General features: G+C 57.8%; 1 protein-coding gene across 3 annotated transcripts; it reads left to right on the top strand.

Moving 5' to 3' along the window:
* Nucleotides 1–423: 423 nt before the first annotated feature.
* CERS1 (ceramide synthase 1) lies at nt 424–16,815 on the top strand. 3 transcript variants are annotated; one of them, XM_073901019.1, is made up of 7 exons: nt 424–443; nt 2,159–2,318; nt 6,214–6,394; nt 7,999–8,160; nt 8,492–8,639; nt 8,856–8,965; nt 16,455–16,815. In XM_073901019.1, the coding sequence occupies exons 2-7, from the start codon at nt 2,204–2,206 to the stop codon at nt 16,495–16,497; spliced, it is 759 nt and encodes a 252-aa protein (XP_073757120.1). In that variant the 5' UTR covers nt 424–443; nt 2,159–2,203; the 3' UTR covers nt 16,498–16,815. The 3 variants fall into 3 exon arrangements, with proteins under 3 accessions (XP_073757120.1, XP_025741446.1, XP_073757121.1); XM_073901020.1 differs by lacking the exon at nt 424–443 and adding an exon at nt 1,275–1,420 and having other exon boundaries at nt 16,455–16,814; XM_025885661.2 differs by lacking the exons at nt 424–443; nt 16,455–16,815 and adding an exon at nt 1,274–1,420 and having other exon boundaries at nt 8,856–8,969.
* Nucleotides 16,816–16,835: the final 20 nt, after the last annotated feature.

Here is a 16,835-nt window from a genome sequence, read left to right as displayed (position 1 = left end):
AGCCGGAGCAAGCCCGGGATGTGGGGACCCCCACACGAACGCGGGGTGTTCGAGATGCGGGGGGAACCGAGGCCGACTTACGCCGGTCGGTGCGGGACGAGGGACGGTGCGGGCAGGGCCGAATCGGGGACGGAGGAGCGGAGGACGCGGGTGGGGTGGGCTCGGGACACAGAAGCCGCCTGCGCCTTGAGCCTCGGGGCCGTGCGGGGCGCTCCCGGAACCGGAGCGGGGCCCGAGGTCCACGCGGCGGCGGAGCGGACTTGTCCGCTGCTCACGGGAAGGAGGCAGGAGCTACCCGGTCGCTACCTCACGCATGTCTGGAGTCAGCGCCACCCTCCGACCCGGGGAAGCAAAGGCCTGGACTCCCCCAGCCACGCCGGTGGTCGCAGTTTTGAGAGGTGGCACGGCCTGGGTCTTCAGAGCTGAACTGGGCTGCCTCCAAGGTGCTGCGTCCGAATTACCCGGTTTCTAGCGAGTCTGGGGAGGCTACCGCCCCAGGTGGAGAGTGACCCTGTGGGTGACATTGGCGCCAGGCCTCCCTCCCATCCTTAGGGAGGGGTCGCTGCTATGGGAGCTGGTGAGAAGGCATTTGGGCCCCTAGCTTGGCTGCGACTCCCTCATGGACTGACTGGGGTCACCCCGCCCCAATCTGGCTGGAGGTGGCAGGGGCTGCAGGGACAGAGAGCCCGGCGCCAACAAAGGGGCCTTTCTCTGCTGGCTGGGAAGAGGCTGGCCCTTGTTAAGTCAAGGATAGGGCGTTGTTTGGAGACTACTGTCCCCACCACCATCCCCTATCACCCACATGGGGAAGAGCCCCCCCCCCCCCGCGCCACCACCCTTCTCCAGGCAGGGGGAGGCAGGCATCAAGGCCCCTCCACGGGTCAGCCTTGGTCCCCATCTGGCTTTGTTGGTCCCCCTGCTTTCCCAGTTTCCAGCTGGGAAGTGGGAGGTCCAGGAGGTTGAGGGTCAGAGCCCAGGAGGGGGATGTGGTCGCTCTGGGACAACCAGAGTGTAGCGGGTGCCCTCCCTGAGGAGGCGGCTTGGCAATGAGGGAGCCTGGTGGGGGACAGAAAGAGCATGTGCACCCACCCTTTTGGAATCCTGGGAGCTCTGGCCAGTGCGGCCCGTCCGGGTGGGGCAAGAGCAATTCGAGGCTCGCCCTTCCCAAGAAACGGGTGGAGGGGCTGCCCTTTCCTCCAAAGCTCATCTTCTTGGCAGCCGCCTGGTTGCCAGGGGTGACTGGAACTGGCTCTGGCTGTCTCCATGGCAACCGCTGGTGCTCCGGCCCCCACAAGCCTCTCCTCGCGGGAAGGGGGCGGGCTTGACCCAGCAGCTCTGGAGCCCCGCCCCCAGGGAGCTGGAGGCCGGGGCACCTGGACTCCTGGGGAGCTGCGCCCTTCAAGTTCCTCCATACTTCACAGTTACGTGACCTCTCTTTCTTCCAGTCCTCCCTGGTGTGTCCTTAGGTGACTCAGTTCATGTCCCCTATCTCACTGTACATCCTTTCCCTGCCCTGCCCCCTCTTTCTCTGCCCCATTCTCTCCTTTGTCCCCCTACATTGTCATGCTCCCCCATGTACCCACCCCATCTTCCCCAACCTCTTTTTCTCTCTAGCCTACCCCCAAATTCTCCGAGGTACACCTTCCCCTCAGGTTTCTCCCCGGTGGGGATCACGTGGGGCTCCAGCCTCCCCATGTTTTCCCAGATGCCCACATACTCACCTCCATGCTCTCTTCACAGCTTTGCCCCTACAGGCCCCTCCATATCTTCTCTTTAATCTCCCCTCCTCCCTGGTATAGCCGCAGCTCCCTCTGGGAACCCCAAGTCCCCCACCTCCCCTGGGCTGGCCCCATTGGTCTCTCTTGCACTGTACTCACATGTCCCCTTCCTCTCTGCCATGGCCTTCCCTTACGTTTCTCTCAGGTCTCCCCCCACTCCCCTCCCCACACTGTGCCGGACAGCTGGGCACTAAGTTTAGCCCTTGGCTGGCACACGTGGGCTCTGGTTACGCTCCAGGTGGCAGTGGGTACCAGGGCCTGGCCCTCCCCAACACTGCCCAGCCTGGAGAGCACCTGAGCCTGGCTTTCCCCACCCTGGAGGAGTGGTCCCTGGCCCTTGGCACCCAGCACTGATGGCCACCGCCTTCTCACCCATATAGCCCCTGGCCAAGCGGTGTCGCCTCCAGCCTAGAGATGCTGCCAAGATGCCCGAGAGCGCCTGGAAGTTTCTCTTCTATCTGGGCGCCTGGAGCTACAGCGCCTACCTGCTCTTCGGCACTGACTACCCCTTCTTTCACGACCCACCCTCTGTCTTCTACGGTAGGGGCCCTGCTGGACAGAGCAGGGTGGGGAAGGGTTCTGCTTGACATGGGGGAGTTGGACACTCATCACACATTTCATGCTGGATGTCAGCCCCAAGATAGGGCCACCCCAAGGTAGCCCCAAGACAAGGGTGCCTAGAGGGCTCTGGGGACAGGAAAGGGTTCTGTTTAGGACTTGGTGCTATTAGGGCTCAGGGAGGTGTCCTGAATGAGATGACCCCTTGTGTGGACCCAGGTGGGCATTCCTGGTGTCTGGAACAGCATGTGCAAAGGCCCTGGGGCCTGCCTGAGCTTGGTGCGTGAGGACGAGAGGAGGGTAGGAGGAGTTTGAATTTCATTCTAAATGGGATGGGTTTGTGGATCATAAAAAGCTGCTTCTTCTGGCTGCTATGTGGAGGCAGGAGAGTCTCATATAAGGAAGAAAGGGCCCAGTGGGGAGGTGAGGGACTAATGTGGCTTGGACCAGCTTGGCGAAGAGATAAGGATGGTGAGAAATGGCTGTATCCATTGATTGGATTAGATGTGGGGGTCGTCAAGGCCTGAGCTTGGTGGGGTAGGCAGGAAGGTGACTGTAGTGTCCTTTATCGCCTGCAGGCAGGCTGTTCTAGAAAACCCAATCTGTGATGGGGGTGTCGGGATTTCTCTATTCCTGTGCTGACCACTCAGGCTGTGTACCAGGGACACACATGGACGTGTTTCCTGCCACAGGATGTAAACAGTCTCTGAAGCCTCCTGGTGGCACCAAGCCCCACACTCCCGTCCAAGGGCTGGGCACAGAGCTTTTGTGTTTCAGTTTCCCGGTGACGAGCTTTGCTGGGCACCTGTCTGTCTTGGTGGGACTGCCTCGCCCACATGGCCACTCTCCCCATGTGCATTGCCCTTGTTATAAACCGCTGGAGGGCAGGTTTTAGCTGTCATTCAATTTCCCTTTGTGTGACTGAACCACCATAGATCCCTGTCAGTTTCAGGCATGGAGTTGCCTCTGGCTTTTTCTTTTAAATTATGCTGTGATAACATGCTTGCAGGTGAGCTGCTGCTTTGCATGTGCACTTATTGGACACCTACTGTGTACTAGCCACTGTGCTGACAGGGCTGTGAGTGTTCCAGAGAAAGTGCCCCCGCCTTGATGTCTTGTGGTGACAGTTAAGTACAAAATCTGTTAACAGCTGATGAGAAAACAGGGGGGCGGGGAATGTTCTACAGACATGGGGATGGCCCCACCAAAAGTGACCTTTGCATGGGGACCTGGAGGTGCCTGGAGCAGATAGGAATGCAAGGGCTACCATGGGACAGGCACATTCCTGGCAGGATGCTCAGAGGCAGAGAGCAGCCCCCCAGGACAGGGGGTAGCTACCGGGGGGGGGGCTGTGAGCAGCGGGGGGTACTGACAGGCCCAACTGAGAAGGGGGCTGAGGGCAGGAGCCAGGACATGAGGAGGCTCTGCTCAGGATGGGGCCCAGAATGGGAGAGAAATGGCCGGCTTGAGAAATGTTTTGAAGGCAGAACTGACAGGATCCCCTGCCGGGCCGGAGGCAGGGGTGAGCAGGGAGGATGGATGGGGATGACACCAGGGACTGGGATTCGGGGTAGGGAGCAGGTTTCAGGGAGAGCAGGAGCTGATCCCAGAGGCCGGGGCGGGGGATGCGGTGGGGGTGACACGAAGCATCCAGAGCAGCAGGTTGGATGTGAATGCGGAGAGCAGGCTGGGGCTCCATGGCCCCCCGAGTGCAGGGAGGTGCAGGCGGAGTCTGGATGGGGGGATCCCATGTGTGTCGCACTCTCCCTACCCCGCCCCAGATCCAGGGCTCGAGGGTGGAGGGGGATGCTCGCCCAATGGTAAAAGTCTTGCCAGTGCGATTGGTGGAAAATTCGGTGTCCTGTTTCCACAGCGGGCTGGCTCTGTGCACTGAGGCGCCTCTACATCCCTTCCTTCTCAAGGGGGACAGAAGCGCCCGGCAGGTGTGTGTGTTGGGGGGGGCTCCACTGGCTGCAGCATTCCCACAGAGCTCAGAGGGAGGGTCCTGCCAGAAGTGTGCATTTTGCTGTCAGACTTTGAGGAGCCCCTGGACCTGATAAAGTGGTGGGAGGAGATCCATTGTGGGAGGGGGTGCATTTTTTTTTTAATTAGGTAAAATATACATGACGTAAAGTCAACCATAATTTGCCAGTCGCCGGTACTGTCCGCTTGCATGAGGTCCCTGGAGTAGCCAGATAAGTGGAGATGGAAGCCAGGACTCGGGGAGGGCACGGGGAGCCGGGGTTTAATGGGCACAGAGGTTCAGGTGTGCACCACGAGGAACGTTCTGGAGATGGCCGCGCCGTGGTGCGAACACAGTGGTGCCACGGAAAGGAAAAATGGCTGAGGTGTCAGTGTTCACGTGGTACGTGTCTTACCACGGTTTTTAAATATTCACCATGTTCAGGTGGGCATGTCAGTAGCACACGTAGCACATTCACCGTGTTGTGCCTCCATCCCCCCTGAAGGAGACCCCGTCCCCGCGGGCAGGTACTCCCCAGGCCCCCCCCCCGCCCCCCCTGCAACCACGGATCTGCTTTCTGTCTCTACGGATTTGCCTGTTCTGGACCTTTCCTAGACGTGGAAGGGGATTATGCTCTGTGTGACCTTTTGTGTCTGGCTTCTTTCACTCAGCACCGTGTTTTTGAGGTTCATCGACACCACAGTGGAGCTGGTGCCTCGCAGCTTTGTACGGCCGGGTGGTAGTCCGCTGTGCGCAGGGCCGTTTTGCTCACCCACTCACACGTTGGTGGGCACTTGGGTTCTTCCACCATTTGGTGGCGGCCCGCGGTGCTACTGTGCACTTGCGTGTGCAAGGAGCCCTGGCTTGAGCTCCCTTGAGCACCTTACTAGGAGGGGACTTGCTGGAGCACATGGGGCTCGTGTGTTCACAGCCACTGCAGCCACCATGGGGAGGGTGGACTGTCGGGGACAGGCTCTGGAAGGCCAGGAGGAGCCGGGGCCAAGCTGAGCGGGAGACGGTGCCCGGAGCAGGGTCAGGGTGGCGAGGGCAGGGGAAGTGAGCAGAGGCCTGGACAGAGAGGGGCCCCCGGATGGGGGTCCACGTGGGTGGGTCCCTGTTGCATGAGGAGTCAAGGTGCAGATGAAGAAGTGTCGCCGAGGCGAGGCACTGGGCATGGGGGTTAGGGGACAGCCAGGCTCCAGGTGGCATGAGGGTCTGGCTCCAGGTCTCTGAGGGTGGAGGCAGGAGCCCCTGGCGGGGAGCCCAGGGCAGCTGTTTTGGGGGTGCGAGCAGAGAAGGAGTGGCCAGGGAAGTCCAGGTCGATGCAGGCCGAGGCCTCTTGGTGATGGTCCTGAGAGAGGAAACAGAGAGAGCCAGGGTCAGTGTCACCGGGAGGGGGTGAAGCCTGAGTGTGGGTGGGCACAGGTGCCAGGAGGAATGGGGTGACCTCAGGAGCAGGTGGAGGGGAGCCACACCCCACTGGGTGGGACAGCCCATCCACAACGGGATTGGCCAGTCAGCTTTCTGCGTCAGCAGTCCCACCTGGCATGGTGAGGCAGGTGGCAGCCTCCATCCCGCAGGGGGATTTGCCGGGTTGGGAGAGCCTGGGACAGGGGCATCGAAGCTGCCTCCAGAGAGCCTGATAAGTAAGAGAAGACAGGAAGTTGAAACCAAGCCAGAGTTGGAAATCCTGGAAGGGACAGATTTCAGGGGTGGGAGCATCTTTTTCTATAAATCTAGAACCACTCCAAAAAAAGAACAACCGTTCGTAAAAAATAACGGGTAGAGAGTGGGAACAGACTACCGGAGACCAGTGTGCCTGCAGAAGGGGGTGGCACGCCCTGGCTTGTGGAGGTCGCACCCCAGCTGGAGGGGTCCCGGAGGCCCCTGACCACACAGGCCTGCTCTCCCCAGACTGGACGCCGGGCATGGCAGTGCCCCGGGACATCGCAGCCGCCTACCTGCTGCAAGGAAGCTTTTACGGCCACTCCATCTATGCCACGCTGTACATGGACGCCTGGCGCAAGGACTCGGTGGTCATGCTCATCCACCATGTGGTCACCCTGGTCCTCATCATCTCCTCCTATGCCTTCCGGTGAGTCTGGGAACGGGCCGGAGGGCAGAGGGCACAGCATGAGCAGAGAGGGTAGGCTGGCGGGGGCCACAGTGGGTATCCATGGGGGTGGGTTCTGGAGAGAGACTGCAGAGGGATGGGGTATATCAGGTGCAGAGAACCCCCAGCCCGCTCATACCCCATCCGTCCCCCTCTGGCCCCTCCAACCCTGTGGCGGCCTTGGCCGGGTCACTCAGAAGTGCTTCCTGGGCCACCGGCCATGCCAGGCTGCTGCAGGGGGTGCGGCTAGGAACACAGCCAACCCACCCTAGCATTCTAGAGCCCACTGCGGCCACCACACGTGGCCCCTGAGGGCCTCAGACGCGGCCCGTCTGTACCTCAAGCTGCCGTACGTGTAAGGTCAAAGACGGTGGAGAGTGAGTATCTCTTGCCAATCCTTTTATTGTATCAGTCGCATGTGAAGATGACAACATTTTGGACTTACCGAGTTAATTAGAATATAGCGTTAAAATTAACTATGTCTTCTTTACCTCTTGTTTAAATGTGGCTGATAGAGAGTCTGAAGTAACATGCACGGTTCACCTGCTGTTCCCGTTGGACGGGCTGCTCCACGCCTCTAGAGCTGCCGGCCACCGGTGCCTATGTCAGCTCGGACTGAACTGAAATAAAGCTGCATGTTCTGTTCTGCAGCCACAGTAGCCACATGTCAGCTGCTTAGTGGTCACGTGTGGCTGCTGCCTCTCCTACTGGACAGTGCAGGTTTAGAACATTCCTATCTTTCTAGAAAGTTCTATTAGGTAGCAATGTTCTAGAGTAGAATGAGATGATAAGACCCAAACAAACAAACGGACAAGAAAAGAACTAACAGTTTGTTTGAAGGTGATGACTATGGAGAAAAATCAAGTGGGAAGATACGGACCGTGGGGGTGGTGAGGTGTGGGTGGTTGGGTGATAGGTGAGCAAAGTCTGAAAGGTGAAGGAAGGCTCCGTGAACACTGGGGAGGTGCGTGTTAGGCGATGGGAATAGCATGTGCAAAGGGCCTGTGGCACGTGAACTGTCAGGAGGGCAGAGTGAGAGAGGTGCTCAGGCATGTCCAGGCTGAATTCAGGTCCAGTGGCCCAAGCAGCTGTCAGGTGGAATGCTGGGGAGGGACGGGGGGACGCCTTCAGGCTTCTTTAGAGCCTGGTGGGGACTCGGCCTTCCCTAGGCAGGTCTGCAGATTGCAGCAATGTTCAGGTTAAACAAACAGACCTAGGAGGGTCAGCGTGGCAATGATGTTGGAGGTGAGGGACAAACTTGTGGGGGATGCAAAATGGCCCAGGCCACTGAGGGTCAGGGGTCACAGAGACGAGGAGGGGCAGACAAGGAACTTCCAGGGAGGCTCCTGGGTCCCCTGGGGACAGTGAGGCAGGGAGGGTGAGGGGGTGGATGGGGCCGCCAAGGTGCAGGCACAGCTTGGGTGCTGCCCCTGACCTGGCCCGGTGAGGAAATGGGCAGGTCACGGAGGCCAGGGAGGGCAGCTTTGAAGGGGCCCACAGGAGGCTTGGTGTGCAGCCTTGGTGCAGGGTAAGGGTCCCCAGTGCGACCCACCCTCTCTCCTGCCCTATCCCACTCCCCTCCCCAGGTACCACAATGTGGGCATCCTCGTGCTCTTCCTGCATGACATTAGCGACGTGCAGCTGGAATTCACCAAGCTCAATGTCTACTTCAAGTCCCGCGGGGGCTCCCATCACAGGCTCCATGCTCTGGCGGCCGACTTGGGCTGCCTCAGCTTCAGCCTCAGCTGGTGAGGGGGCAGGGAAGGGGGTGGGGCTGGTGAGAAGGGGAGGAGGTGTGGCTTGGGAGAAGGGGTGGGGCCAAGCTGGAAGGGGATGGGGCCTGGTGAGGTGGGCAGGGCCTGGCGGGACAGGGGCGAGCCGGAGGCAGGGCAGAAGCAGGGTTGGGCAGGGATGGAGACAGATGGGCAGGGGTTGGGCAAGGAAGGGGCAGGGGGACCGGGATGGGTGGGGGTGTGCAGGGACAGATGGATGAGTCCAGGTGGGACAGCACAGGGCCCAGGTGGGGCAACCCTCCCCCTCTCCCCGACAGCTTCCCCCCCCCCCCCCCCCCCGCTGCAGGTTCTGGTTCCGCCTCTACTGGTTCCCGCTCAAGGTTCTGTACGCCACGTGCCACAGCAGCCTGCGCTCCGTGCCTGACATCCCCTTCTACTTCTTCTTCAATGCACTCCTTCTGTTGCTAACCCTCATGAACCTCTACTGGTTCCTGGTGAGTCGGCAACCCACAGCTCCTTGCCCACCCTGTGATTGGTCCCCAAGCAGTGGTCCAGGCACAGGCCCTTCTCAGGCACGCCCAGGGAGGGGCATATTAGGCCCTGGGAACAACATGTGCAAAGGTCCGGTGGCAGGAGCACACAGCCATCGGGAGGGCAGCAGGGTCAGGGAAGTGGCTTTTTCTCACTTGTGCGCCCCCCTCCCCCCACAGTACATCGTGGCTTTTGCTGCCAAGGTGCTGACAGGCCAGGTACGCGAACTGAAGGACGTGCGGGAATACGACGCGGCAGAGGCCCAGAGCCCCAAGCCCAGCAAAGCTGAGTGAGTGTGGAGGGGCCACCGCCCCGGTTCATCCCTTTAGCCATATCTGTCTGGTGCGCACACTCTGGAGGCCGGCCCTGGAGACGAGGCAGCGGATGATGCTGCCACAGATGCTGCCCCGCCCCCAGAGCCTCCGTCCCAGAGAGACTGCAATAAAGGCATGGAAGCTTAGCGACAGAGTTAGATGCCATCAGGCCAGACAGGAAGTCGGTAGAGTAGCCTGGGGGTGGGGCAGGTTGGCGAGGGTGGAGAATCCGGGTCTCGGTGGTAGGAGCTAGGAGCATGAGGGCCAAGCTGAGTCGCTGGCCCAGTGGGTGAGCAGCCATGATCCAGGTCAGAGGGGAGCCTCTAAGCAGGTGGCAATGGAGGTGGGGAGGAGGGGGAGCCGTGGTTGCCCAGAGAGCCCACACTCGGTCTGTGTTGACGCTCCCTGGCCTTGAGGCCCAGCAGGGCAGCCCACAGGGCAGTCAAGCAGGAGAGGGGGCTGGGGGCTCAGACCCTGTCTGGCCCAGGCAGAGTCCTAGGGAAGGAGGGTGAAAGGGGCCTCATCAAGCACCACAGAGGTAGGACCCCCGGGATTCGCCAGCCCCAGGTTGTAAGCCAGATGATGTCCACTGCTCCCAGCCTGGAGGGGCCCCAGGAGTGAATGGAGGCCGTTTTGGGTGACCAACAGAGTCTAGGGTATACAACACCCCAAGGTGGGGGGCTGCTGACGGCTCGCAAGGTACTGGGTCGGTGGACCCTGTGATTTGGCTTCTAGGGGGCTCATCAGTGACCGACCTGAGAAAGGGGGTTTCAGGGAAGCAGTGTGCTCAGAGATCGATGAGATGGGTCAGAATGGGCTGTGAGGAGGATGAGAGAAGCAGAGATTTTAAAAATCCCCTTGGAATACATAAGAAGGGGAGCAGAGAACCGGGGGGTTCCAGAGTGGAGAGCTGAGGGCTCTCTGGCCAGTTCACATAAATAAAAGCACTTTGTACCCTCCAAGCATGGAACTACAGGTGGGGGGTGTTAAGGCCAAAAAGCCAGCGCCCAGACCAGAGAGGGACCAGACAGACGAGCAGGGATCACGGACATGAGAGGACGGCACAGCACGTGAGGTCTCCGCAGCTGGGTGGTGTGGGGGCCTGTCGGCCAGGGTGACTGATCACCACGCGGCCGTCCCTGTCATCGGGGTGTGCGGGCACAGGGGCCGTCGCCAGGATGAGTGTGGTCAGTTCCCAGCTCTGCTATAGAACCTACCAGACTTGTTTTAGGTGAAACAGAAATAAAAAACAAAAAAAACAAAGACAATCCAAGACTTCCGGCTCGAGCTGCCATTTACTGAGATGGAAGTTGGGGCTGAGTTGGGGTAGGGCTGTGTGCACCGGCCAAGGCGGGGGCTGGGAATCAGGTGTCTAGTTTGGGGGCTGTTTGGTCGTCTGATGTCCAGAGAACGTGAGTTGGGAATTCCACAAAGACATCAGTGAGGTCTCACCAAGGAGTCTGACCAACCCTCAGAGAAAACCCCAGAAAAAGCAACGGCTAAAGCAGCAGGTGGGAGAGGGGAGCACCTGCTTGGCCAAAACGAAAAACTGGAAAGATCTTCCTGCTGTAGACCGGTGGACTCCTGGTGGAGATGTCCAGACCACCTAGCCCCACTCAGTGCGGCTCCCTAGCCTGTCTGCCCTGGGAACACCCGGCCAGAAGTGGGGTGGGGGCGGGGGCCTGGCACGTGGCCCGCGTGTCCAGTAGGATGAGAGCGTGAACTCCGCACAGAAAGGACAGGGCAGACCAGGGAGCGCACTGCCAGGATCCACCCCCCAGGCGTCACCCGCAGAGCTCGATTCCCCAAGGTTGGCCGGAGTTCGCGCAGTCGAGTATAACATGGATAAAGCAAGGGGAATGTGGAACATGCTGCCAAAGAGTGGTCAGGGCGCCTCCAAACCCTCAGGTCGTGGAAAACAAGGCAGCTGAGGCGCTGTCCCCGGTCAGAGGCAACGAAGGCACGTTGACTGAACGCAGTGTGGGCTGGTGGGCCAGAAAAAGGACACCCGTGGAAAAACTCGGGAAATCAAATAAGGTCTACGTTTCATTCATAGCACTGTCCCGGCCTTGGTGTCCTCGTGACAAATACACGGTGGAGGTGTGAGATGGTAACGTTCAGGGAAGCCGGGCGAGGGCTACCCCACAGCTCCCTGTCCTGCCTTTGCAACATCTCCACAAACCGACGATTACCCTAAAATAAAAATCTTACTAAAAAAAAAAAATGAAAGACCGTCAAAAATGACATTGGATGTCATAGTGTGTTGCCAGTTCTGTAGTAACAAAGTACCATGAGTTGGGGGGCCTTAGAACAGAAATGTGTCTCTCACAGCCCCGGAGACCGGAAGTCTAACATCGTCAGCAGGGCCGTGCGTGCCCCCTCCGAAGTCTCTTCCAGCTTCCGGGGACTCCACGGGTCCCTTAGCTTGTGGCCGTGTCACTCCAGTGTCCATTCTCTGTCTTCATATGACCTGCTCTCCGGCTCTTCTCTCTTATGAGGACACTTGTCTTCAGACTGAGGGTCCATCCTAAATCCAGTCCAGCCCAGATTCTTTCACCTAATCACATCTGCAGAGAGCTTTTTTCCCTAATAAAGTCACATTCCCAGGTTCTAGAGATTAGGACATGGGGACCGCCCATCAGCCCACTGTGGATGTTAAGGCTCATAGAATTAGATGCTGCTGGAGACAGAATCAGAAAGTTCAAAGCTGCCAAGAAGTGACCAAGGTTACAGTGACCGCAGCTAGAAACGATGACAGCTAGAATTCTAAGCATGACCCGGCCTCGCTGAGTTCTGATAGGAGACGGACACGACATGAGAAGACACAGTGCTGAGAATTTTCCAGACATAACGATGTAAATCAGAAAGAGGATGAATAAAAAGACATCCATGCCCCCAAACACGTCGTAGCGAAAAATGCAAAACAGCCGCAGGAAAGATGACCTATGCGACCTATGCGACAATGACACAGCAGCGAGGGACGCTGGACGGGTGTGGAGGGGGCTGTCCTGTCCAGCGCCGAAGAGAAGGAAGCAGCAACTGGGCGCATTTCTTACACAATTCTGAAAACGTTGGCCTGAGGGAACCTGACTGGCTTTGTCGGTAGAGCACGTGACTCTCGATCTCCGGGTCCTGTGTTCGAGCCCCACGGTGGGTGTAGAGTTTACTTAAAAAAGTAAAATCTTTAAAAATAAAAACAATTCCTCAAGAGACAGGACACCCACAAGAAGAAAGACTAGGAAAGTTTGCCACCCACAGACCTTTTTTTTTTTTGAAGATTTTATTTATTTATTTGAGAGAGAGAATGAGACAGAGAAAGGGAGCATGAGAGGGGGGAGGGTCAGAGGGAGAAGCAGACTCCCCGCTGAGCAGGGAGCCCGATGTGGGACTCGATCCGGAGACTCCAGGATCATGACCTGAGCCAAAGGCAGTCGCTCAACCAACTGAGCCACCCAGGCGCCCCACCACCCACAGATCTTGAGGGGTGTATTTCAGAACACAGGAAAGCTATCCCAAGAGGTAGATCAGCAGGTGAAATGACACATATCTGGGCAAAAAAATGTAAATGCCTGATTTGAGCTTTAAAAAAATGAGAACTGAAGCAGTAAATACTGAAATGGGATTGGGGCCTTTGCACTTTGCAAGAGGGTGGGGATTAGCTTTAGGCTATACTAAGGACTTCTGGGAATGCTAGTGGGAAGTAGAGGGGAACCCTGGGCAGGCACAACAAAAAAAATGCAAAAAAGGAAGGTTAGTAAAAGCAGGATAAGGAAGGCAAAACCAGAGGGTAGACTCTCAAATATTACTCATCCAAATAAGCATACAGGGAATAATCGTGACAGTTACAAGGTTTTTAAAGTTTATTTTTAAAAAAAACTTATTTATTTATTTAGAGAGAGTGCAGCAGGGAGGGGCAGAGGAAGAGAGAGAGAATCTCATGCAGACTCCCTGCTGAATGTGGACCCCCGACACGGGGCTCGATCCCACGACCCTGAGGTCATGACCTGAGCTGAAACCAGGAGTCAGATGCTTAACCCACTGAGCCACCCAGGCGCCCCACAAGATTTTTTTTTTTTTTTTTAATCCACCTCTTCGCTGGTTAAAGGACTTCAAGTGCAGGGTACATGAAGGTTGCAAGTAAAAGAACAAGACAAGAAATTCAGATGTAATCCTTGATCTGGAACATTCCACGTGACACAACCCTAAAATCTCAGCATGACGGGACCACGGGAGGTAGTCCGAGCTCCTCATTGAGCAGCTCAGAAGCAGAGGGAACAGATGTTCTTTTTAAGCACAGGACACTTCTCAGAATTGACCAAACCCAGCCACAGGGGAAATCTCCAGGCCCCAGAACCAGGTTCCTGCAGGTTGCGTGGATGAAAGTTCAGCGAGGTTTGAGAACTGTGAGGAAATGTTGACTGAGACCCGCAACTCCGGAGCTGGGAAACCGAGCACGTGGCCAGTAAGTAGTCCTGCCCCCTTCCTCGTGGTGCCCGGCTTCATTCATTCCGGCTGCTTCTCGCCTCTCTCTTACTCCCTCTGCCTCCCAGAGCCCCTGCTCCTCTGGCAGACCACCCTCAGGGACCACCAGCACTGCCTCCGCCGTCAGCCCCCTGGAGGGGGCCCCGTGCCCCAGTCGTGACCCAGCCCCTTGGTCTGAAGCCCCCCATTGTCGCTTCAGAGGCTGCTGAGACCAGCAGCCACCAAGGGCCCTCACCCCACTCGGTCTGCTGACCTGCCCTGCAGCACCCACCTCTTCCCTGTGGCCTCCCCTCTCACAGCCCCTTCATTTAATTCACCTGACTTCCAAGTTTCTCCCCCAGCTCCCGATGCTCCTCTGCGCGCCCATTCTCTGTCTCCGGGTCCGCCTGACGTTCCCAGCTTCTGTGAAACTATCGGGAATCAGCCCCGCTTCTCTCCCCAAAATACCTTTCCGGAACGTTTGCCCATCGCAGTGGAGGGAAACTCAGGGTGGAAACCGTGCCAAACCCTAGGGAGGCCCCTCGCTCCCTGTCCTCCTTACCTCCAAGGAAATATCCAGAATCTTCCCAAGATGCTGCCTGCTTTCATCTCCCTCCAGTTTCCACCCTTGTTCTGATTCTCTTTTCCCCATAGTGGGACGATGACACTGAAAAGCGCAAATCTGACATGGTAGAGAAGCCAACCCCCTCTCCCAAGCCCCTTCCCCCACCCCCTGCCAAATACTAACACTGGTTTTGAGTGGGGAGGGGTGCTTGGAAGCTTGTACAGAAAAATAAACCAGCATCATCGGGAAAGTTCTGATAAGGTGCATGGCGGGATACCGATCCTTGAACGTATTAAACCTACTATAAAAGTATAGGAACTGAAATAGTGCAGAACAGAGCTGAGGCCATAAATGGAATAGACTCCAGTCCTAAAGATCACTGGGAGCGAAGAGCTGTCAGAAATACTTGGTAACCATCTGGAGAAAAGAGCAAACTTGTGTATCTCAAAGAAGCCCGAGGCCAGCTTCCGATGGATCAGATGTCGAGGCCGAAGCAGAAGCTGCGAAATGAAACCCGAGCCGAAAAGGGAGATTGTGGCATCTAACAACTGAGCCATGAGAAGAGTCTAGAAGCCAAGAGCCCCCACCTCTGCTCTGTCTAGAGAACCAACAGGCAAAAATGGATGACAAAGGACAAACCTGAGGGCTTATCTCTGGGAGCTTATCCCTAACCTCACAGATCAAGGGCTCCTGCCGGTGGTAGCAGCCAGAGAAAGGGCAGCAAGCCACGGAAAAGTGGGCAGAGGATGGGATGCGCGCTCCCAGGAAGGGACATGCAGTGGCTCCAGCCCAAGGAAAGAATGAATTAAAGTGACTGAGGTCATCTCGAGGGAAGTAGGTTCCTATATGAAAGGGTCTCTGAGCTAGAGTGCTCTGCAAGACGAGGGGCTGCCCATGGTGGTAGCACACGCCGTGAGCCAGGATCTGTGTGAGATACCCGCAAGATGTGTGTGAAATGCTGCACGGAAGCAGGAAACCCAGGTTGATTTCCAGGAGTGGCTCAGGCAAACTGTGAGTTCTCTGTGCTCTCTGATGTCTAGATCGTGAGAATATATAGCAGCTCAAAAAACCTGATACAGGTGTACGTAAGCCGCACCGTAGGACCCACTTCTGCAAAGACACGGATAGACCCATGTGCAGAGGCAGGAGGGGGCTCCCCTTAGTGGGAACAGCAGTAGCCGATGCCATGACCAGCAAGCGGCAGTGAGATGCTGGGTCAGCACCAGCAGGCATTGCCAAAGGCGCGGAGGAGCAAGGGCAGACACCCTTGTCGAATCTGGTCAGGTGGTCGTGGGCAGACCCCGAGGCGGAACCCGAGACCTGCCACTCACGTAGGCAGGGAAAACAGAATTTATGGAGAGCAGTGGAGCGCACAGCAGCAACCTCTGGGTTGACTTTCGGGAACATTGGGGTGCAGGAGACATTTTTTTCATTTTTTTAAGATTATTTATTTGAGAGCAAGAGAGGGAGAAAGAGCACAGAGGGAGAGGGGGAGGGGGAAGCAGACTCCCTGCTGAGCAGGGCTCTATCCCAGGACCCCCGAGATCGGGACCCACGCTGAAGGCAGACGCTTAACGGACTGGGTCACACAGGCGTCCCCCAGAAGACATCTTTATAGTTTGAAATATGCAAACCATACATTATTTAGAAATTAGGGGGCTTGGGGCGCCTGGGTGGCTCAGTCGGTTAAGCGTCTGCCTTCAGATCAAGTCATGATCCCAGGGTTCTGGGATCGAGCCCCACATCGGGCTCCCTGCTCAGCTGGGAGCCTGCTTCTCCCTCTGCCAGCCGCTCCCCCTGCTTGTGTTTCCTCTCTCTCTGTGTGCGTCAAATAAATAAAATCTTAAAAAAAAAAAAAAGAAATTAGGGGGCTTTCTCTGGACTTAACCTGGACACTTACCATATTGACTGGAGTTTTTAAAACACTGCATAACTTGTTTTCAGAATGTGGAAGGCAACTAGGGGCTGTGTCAGATGGAGACAGAGGCCAGTGGTTGGAGAATCACAGGGGCTGTGAGGACTTTCCTTGTTGCGCTGTGAGCCCGCTGGGGCCACCGGAGCCAGGGAGGAGCCCTACTCTGGGCGGAGTGTCAGGGAGCTCTGGCCAGTTTCGCCCACTCACTGGAAGGGGAGGAGGATAAAGTGCAGGGTTTATCCAGACCCAAATGGTGGGGTTAAATCAGGCGGAGGGCTTTTGCCCTCCAGCGGCAGTGGGTAGCTCCGGAGGGAGGAGAAAGGAGGGTTTAATTGGGAGGAGCAGGGACGCCATGCCCACTAGGCGGAAGGCAAGGTCTTATGGCCGTGTGGGCAGGGAGGAAGGACCCAGGTGGGCCGCCGCCTGGCAGGAAAAAGGGATGTGGAGGGCGATGCGGGCGAGACAGGGCGGTATGCGGGATATGGGGTCCCGGGGCTAACCTGGGCCCGGTTCTGGCCCCCAGGAAGCCGCTGAGGAACGGCCTGGTGAAAGATAAGCGCTTCTGAATTCCTTGATCACCGTCCCACCCCTTAGGACCCAGCCTCGCCCGACCACGCCCCCCAGGGACCGACCACGCCCCTCCTCCGGGACTCTGGCTCCGTCCCTCCCCGCCCCACCTGGGCCCTGGCCACTCCCGGTCACCTCCCCCTGGACTCCTGGCCCGCCCCCGGGGTCTACCCCCGTCCGGCTTCAGGACCGCGGCCACGTCCCCTGGGACCCTGACCCCGCCCAGCCCCAGACCTCCGTCCAGGCCCCTCCAGGGACCTCGGCCCCGCCCCCAGCCTGCAAGTCGAGGGTGCCCGGCGGCTCCTGAGCACTCGTCCGGCCGCCGCCAGCGAGGAAG

The sequence above is a fragment of the Callorhinus ursinus genome, unplaced genomic scaffold, assembly GCF_003265705.2.
Source record: "Callorhinus ursinus isolate GAN/ISIS: 27379988/994484 unplaced genomic scaffold, GSC_fseal_2.0 scaffold15, whole genome shotgun sequence".
Classification (NCBI taxonomy): Eukaryota; Metazoa; Chordata; class Mammalia; order Carnivora; family Otariidae; genus Callorhinus; species Callorhinus ursinus.
This window is presented reverse-complemented; position numbering and strand designations above follow the sequence as displayed.

Bases quoted from the DNA above. Each gene is read 5' to 3' on its own strand.
- CERS1 (XM_073901019.1), top strand. From the start codon at position 2,204: ATGCCCGAGAGCGCCTGGAAGTTTCTCTTCTATCTGGGCGCCTGGAGC. The intron at 8,161-8,491 runs GTGAGGGGGCAG...CCCCCGCTGCAG, and splicing joins CTCAGCTTCAGCCTCAGCTG to GTTCTGGTTCCGCCTCTACT. The intron at 8,640-8,855 runs GTGAGTCGGCAA...CTCCCCCCACAG, and splicing joins TGAACCTCTACTGGTTCCTG to TACATCGTGGCTTTTGCTGC.